This window comes from Quercus lobata, chromosome 12 (assembly GCF_001633185.2).
Source record: "Quercus lobata isolate SW786 chromosome 12, ValleyOak3.0 Primary Assembly, whole genome shotgun sequence".
Lineage (NCBI taxonomy): Eukaryota > Viridiplantae > Streptophyta > Magnoliopsida > Fagales > Fagaceae > Quercus > Quercus lobata.
The window spans coordinates 10256926-10263433 of NC_044915.1; the positions used below are offsets into that span (position 1 = coordinate 10256926).

General features: G+C 34.0%; 1 protein-coding gene across 1 annotated transcript; it reads right to left on the minus strand.

The window, feature by feature from the left end:
- Positions 1–1275: 1275 nt before the first annotated feature.
- Positions 1276–3810, minus strand: LOC115970216. Its single transcript, XM_031089877.1, has one exon. It carries the CDS (start codon positions 3808–3810, stop codon positions 1276–1278), a length of 2535 nt encoding a protein of 844 aa, XP_030945737.1.
- Between the last annotated feature and the right edge of the window lie 2698 nt (positions 3811–6508).

Below are 6508 nucleotides of genomic sequence, written 5' to 3' on the forward strand. Positions count from 1 at the left end.
TCTTTCACAAACTTTTTTAGAGTAGGCAACGATCCTTTTGAGACAGGTTTTTGTGGCTAGTAGTAGTTAGACAAACAACTGATGGAGGCTGAAATTTTGTGATGGTGATCCTTAAGTATTGTACATCCTAAAGGAGGCTTGACTCTTTTTTTTTTTTTTTTTTTATTTGTATCTGATAGTGGTGATGACATTTATTCCCACTAATGGGATAAGTTGATGATGTGTAATTATATTTATTCAGACCTCCATTCTTTTGTGGCCAATGATCCTTATAATTATTGCATAGAGATTTGACTTATTTTGGGCATATCTTTAATGAAATTATTATGAAAATTCTTGATATTGGTACTTGGTATGAATTATTTGAATTAAATTGTCAAAAAGGAAAAATCTACAAGTACCCTTGGGTTGTACTTTTCATGCTTTGGACCCTTTTGGATTTGGGGCGTGACAACTACTCTGCTAGACGCTCTCCCACACTTTGAAAATCTTGTCTCTCCACTCATAAAGCATGAGCAATACCAATTGAAATTTGATCTTTAGAGCATTCACATCCCTCGTGCAAATTTATTTGTTTATTTTAGCATAAGAACTATATTTTTTTTTCCATAACCTTTCAAAAATATCCACATCAAATTATTTATTCTAAACTCTATTTCATTAAAATATCAATTTATTTTAATTTTTAAAATTATTTTTGTTTCTTCGCATACAACAACTAGTCAACTATCATCTACACTCTTCTTTCATTCTTAAGATACGTAAAGAAAGAATAAAAAACTAAATGTAAAATGAAGTGTAAATTTACACTGTTAGCAATGTTGAAATTAAATTTACTACACGACTCAACTAATGTGGATAATTTTGGAGCTTAAATGTGTAAAATTGAACCATTTTTGTATTTTGCATTGTGTGATGCAATTATGCAAATACTCTGATGGTTTAGTTCCATTTAGTGGTACTCAACTTTCGTCAGTACATCAATAGCATTTTACTAATAAATATGAAAAGGTCATATGAAATAATGGCTTCGATGGAACAAACATGCAAGGAGTATTAATTTCTGTAACTGTCACTTATTTAGTGAAAATCCATTAATGAAGTACATAATTCAGATCTTTCTCAAAAAAAAAGTACATAATTCAGATAAGAATTAGTTATTGACTTGGGAAAAAAAAAAGCAACAAATAAACATACCACAATAGTATTTAATAATGTGAGGCGACTAGAGAACAACGACCAATCCCTCTCACAGCTGCTTTTGGTTCGATTTGATCAAATGTTATTCATCCAAACTCCATGCTCGTCGCAAGGGCAGAGTGTAATCCCAGGGCATTTGACTTTCTCCAAGTATTCCAATTTTGGAAAAGATTCGCCCAGTTCTAGCCAAGTCATCTTCACTTCACGCAAGTACTTCAAACGTAAAATCTTAACTTTCGACCACTTTCTTTTGTCCAAAGTTTCAAGGCTTCCACCTCTTATGTAGAGTTTCTCTAAGTCTGGCAAAGAATCAGGTGTTAGCCATTTCGCTGCAGGATTGGGGAAACACTGAAGATCCAGCTTCTCAAGTTTCAATATTGGAGGTGTCGGAGGATTGTTCATTGTTACTGATTTGAAAGTTACTTCTTGCTGTCTAGCTGGTGCATTTTCTATCGGATCTTTGTGTTCTTCCTGGCTTTCCACACCTCTCATTAATTTTTTTGATCCGAGTATTCTTCCTAGCTTTTCAGCTAGTTTGGGTGCCTTTCCTTGGTGATCTACTTGTTTGGCTGCTTTGCCATTCTTAGAATCTCTTGTTTTAGACCCTTTATTTGGATCTGCTCCCCATGCTATTGTTAGCTTTCGAAGTACTTTTTCTCCAAGCTTTTGGAGGGCACAAAGATCTTCGTCTGTGGGGAAGTCCTTACTACTTGAATTGATGGTCAGTTTCCTCAGCTTTGTCAATTCTTTCAAATCATCTAAAGAACCGACAGAGCTTCTACTTTGCGAATTACTAATTACAAACCCCTTAAAGACTCGAAGTTCTGAGAGTGCGGATAGCCCCTTGGGCATGGCAGGTAGCAGATAACAGTCAGAAAGATCCAAGTACACGAGTTTCGTTAGTTTGGCTATCTCCCCTGAAAGCACCTCCAGATTGTGACACTCCTTGAGATCCAAGATCATCAAATTGCTGTGGTTGCCTATGGATTCTGGGAGCTTATTAATTCTAGAGACTCCTTGAAGGCTAAGAAACCTTAAATTTTTGCTATTCGCCAACCCTTCTAAGAATTCAATGCTCTCGACTTCAATATGAGATTTAGTTGATCCCGGCCAGCTTCCCAGACAAATAACTTGGGCACCTTTCATCTTCGATAACCAGTCTACCGCGCGTGGCTCTTTCATCTCCAACGCAGTTTGACTTTGCTTTTTAACTGAATCTTTCATCTTCACTAAACATGCCAATTCGAGATCAGGAAAAGGCTCACTAACATTGAATATTGTAACGAGTCTTTCTAGATCTGTTTCTGAAATTGGACTTCCCTTTGTTTTTCTGTTTAATAACTGATCCTGCTCATTAACTTTTTGCAAACACAACCTCTTAGAGCGTCGGACTTCGTCATCCACCACCATTTTCTCATTAGAATCCAAACCAGAAGTCCAATCTCTCTGGGGAAGCACATTACCGTTAGAATCATAATCAAAAAAATTTCTAGCAGTCGGACTTAATTTCTGTGCGTCACCTCTCTGGGAACCAGTTTTCTGGTAGCCAGTTTTCGGGGAACCGTCTTTCGAGGAACCATCTTCCTGGGAAACCGCTTCCTGGGAAAGCACAGCCACAGCTGAACGCACAAGAGGATGCATTTTATAGCTTTTAACTTGCCGCTTGCGCTTTTGTATAGCAGGCTCGATTAAGCCCTTCTCTTGAAATTCTTCAAGAATTTTGTCAACCATTTCCTCAGGCATGTTTTTTTCTAATTCGTCCAAGATTTCTTCTCCCACACCCCAATATACAAAGATCCTCCTGTTCACCACTGCATTTTCTGGGAAAACAGTAAAGCATGACAAAAAGAACTGCTCTCGTTTATCAAGCCCTTTAAAAATTTCCGCAATTTCATTGTAAAATGAGCTATTGCGGAAGCTTTGATTCTGGTGTATGTTAACCAACTCATGCTCTTTACTGTGACCATTAGAAGCCTTGCTTTGCTGTAAATGAGCAGCACTCGGACTTAATTTCTTGGACAGTCTGTCTGGCGCTGAAATATGCTTAAACTTCATAATTTCCTTGTTGATATCATCAAGTGTTCCGCTTGCAATATTGAGATCGTCCTTTTTTTGTTCTACCTCCAGTTTGTCACTGAGTTTCTGTAGTTCACTATCACGCTTATCTTGTAGTGCTTTTAATTCCTGTTTGACTTGTTTGAGCTTTTCCTGTAACTTCTGAACGCGTACAGAATGCGTCATTTTGTTGTAGGTTCCACTATTGTCGTTGTCCTCTGCCTTCGTCGTGGTCGGTTTGCCATTCGTCTCCCTTTTTCTTGGAATTAGCCATCCCCAAATTCCAGAGCACGTGCCCTGGCCTTCACTTTTATCTGTTGTGGGTTGTGCATCAGGGCCTGCACTGTTATCACCATGATGGGGCGTCTCGACCTCTTTGTTGGTGGTGGTGGTGGCAGTGTTGTGGTGATCGATCTCTTCCTGGGTGGTGATGGTGTTAGTGTTGCTGTTGTTATTAGTGGTGCTGTTGGTGTTTGTGGTAGTTTCAGGTGTGGTTTGTGAAGCAGGGGGCTCCGATTGTGGAAGGGTCATGGCGGTTTCATTAGAGGAAGACATGGTTGGATTAATGGAGATGAAACACAAGGTTTTTTTTGGAAGGATATTGATGCGGAGGAAAAAGTGTGGCCAAGCAACTTGCTTTTTTTATACTAACTTTTATTTGACCAACTGTGTTAGTTAGGTGCCAATGTCACGAGCGTGTGACACAAATCATGATAGCAAATGTAAGAATTATTGTTCAACGTACTACAAATTAAAGTCAACTTCTTTCTAAAAAAAAAAAAAATCAACTTTGATTCTCAAAAGAAAAAATCAATTTAGGGTAAATAAAAATTAAAAAGGAATCATTTTTTATTTTTTTTATTAAACTTATTTTATTTCATATTCATATCAATGGTTTAAAATTAAATTAGTGGACACTATTAATCTTTTTTGAAATCCAGATATTTATAAAACTGAGAAAATTCAAAATTAATTTAAAAATATATAAAAACATATTCATGATATTTATATATTAACATATTCAATACAATACGTATTTATTGAACGCCCGTTGGTGCAAAATAAATATATATAGAGTAGTTCAAAAATATTATTATTATTTTTTATTTATTAAAAAAAATACTTGTTAAATCCTTATATCACAATATTGAAAGGTATGGATTCAATGTTCAAATAAAACATGATTAATTATAAATATGAGTAGATTCAACTTATGAAGAAAACAGATCAAAAATAAAATCATAAAAGAAATATTAGGCATGTATCAAAAAAATCAATTAACCAAGGACACAAAAAGTTAAAAACAAACAATTTAATCAATTTAAAAATTTATGACTTTATCCTCAAATATAATAATGTTATACAAATTAAGTGATACAGTTTTATAAAATTAAAAATAAATTATTAAAAAAAATTTATTCCTTGATTTTTTTTTTTTTGGGTCCAAAACTAAAATTCCAAACCATTTATAGTAAAAGATCCAAAAAATTAGGAAAATATATTAATTTGGAGTACATGAAAACACGCCGATAGTTTTAGCCAGTTCAGTTTGAAGAATGGGTCACAAAGAATCCATCAAGTTTAACCAAGCTTGATCGAATCATTCGTTTAAGCAGTCTAATAAAAGATTTGAACAGTCGAGTTATTCAATTGGGTCACTAGCTAGTCCAACTGACTGAGTCAATCAGAGTTTAATAATAAAGATTTTAGCAAAGATATTCATGTCATTAGATTGTTCTTCTCCTTAGGTAGGATATAAAACCAAAGTACTTTCTAAATGCAAATTCTAAGGAAGGAAAAGAATGAACTAGAAATGCAAATTTCAATTATATTACAAGCAAGGTATAAGAAGTGAGAGTGAGAGTACACAAGCAACTTGGATTTTTATTTTATTTTTTTATTTTTTGGAGATATAAGAGATAGGTTAAAGTGCAAATTACAACCCTAAAATTTGAGCCTTTTGGTTTACACCTTAATATTTTAGAATTTGAATTTCATCTCCTAAAGTTATATTTCATTTGTATCAGTAATCCCTCTATCCATATTTTCTATTAAGTACCACATAGATTTGTCACACATGTTTAGTTTGTCTAATAAAATGTGTTGGGTTCTATATGTTTATAATAATTGGCAAACACATGAACACAAACATTTCTAGGTAGATCATAGCGTCTATAAGTTAGATTAGACAATGCTCAAGATGCTATAAGTAGAGTACAAGAACAAGAAAGACGCAGGTTCAAGAATTCAAAATATGGCAGTTTTGATTGATTGAGATTGTGGTTCAACTGATCAAAGTTTGAATTTGTAGAATTTAAATTAAACCCATCAAGTGATTAGGTTTCAGTCCAGATTCACTAAGTATATAAAGACAACCTTAATGCACATTTTCAAGTCTTTGAGAGCTACTCTTTTGAGATCTGAGAGGCTCTGTGTTTTCTACTCTTTCAAGTATCTACTAGAGATCACACTCATACTATTAGTACCGATGGAATCAAGTTGCAACCCAAGCTTCAGATATCAAGTGTACTGGAAATCTAAAGTGTGAACTTGAGGTTCATGTTGGAACAAATCCATATTAGAGAAGTCTATGGGATTTAGAGCTAAGTTTGTTAACTCTAGTTAGGTTTACCATGAATTAAATATTCTGACTGTAAACTTCTATATGATAGTGGATTGTTCTTCTTGGGATTGGTCCCCCAGGTTTTTTCTATTTTCCTAAATCATCATATCATTGTGTTATTTAATTTTTCGTTGTGCATGATATGTGTGATTATTGTTTAACCTAAGACTTCCATAATTAATCTAACTAACAACTTGGCCTTAAAATTGGTTAAACTTTGTTTGTTTAGAGGTATAAAAACTAAAAAAATGAGATGCCACGCACATGACATAGTGACAATGATGTAACATCATTTTATTAGATGAATTAAACACACATGACAAGTTTATATGGCACTCAATGAAAAATATGGATGGAGGAATTTTTGATGCAAACATAATAAAGAGTAAAATATAAATTCTAAAGCTTTAAGATATAAACTCTAAAGACCCCAAATTTTAGAGGCATGTTTTGCACTTTAACCTTACATGTATTAGATCTTCGCAATGAAATAAGGGGTACATAATGAGAGAAAAGTGTTGGGTTTCAAACAAATTATATAATTATTTCTTTGTATTTCAATTTCTCTTTGGAATATTTTATTGACTGACAAATAAAGGCACATAAATATATATATTTGGATTAGTTGGT

Coding starts and splice junctions, on each gene's coding strand:
- LOC115970216 (XM_031089877.1), bottom strand. CDS start 3,810: ATGTCTTCCTCTAATGAAACCGCCATGACCCTTCCACAATCGGAGCCC.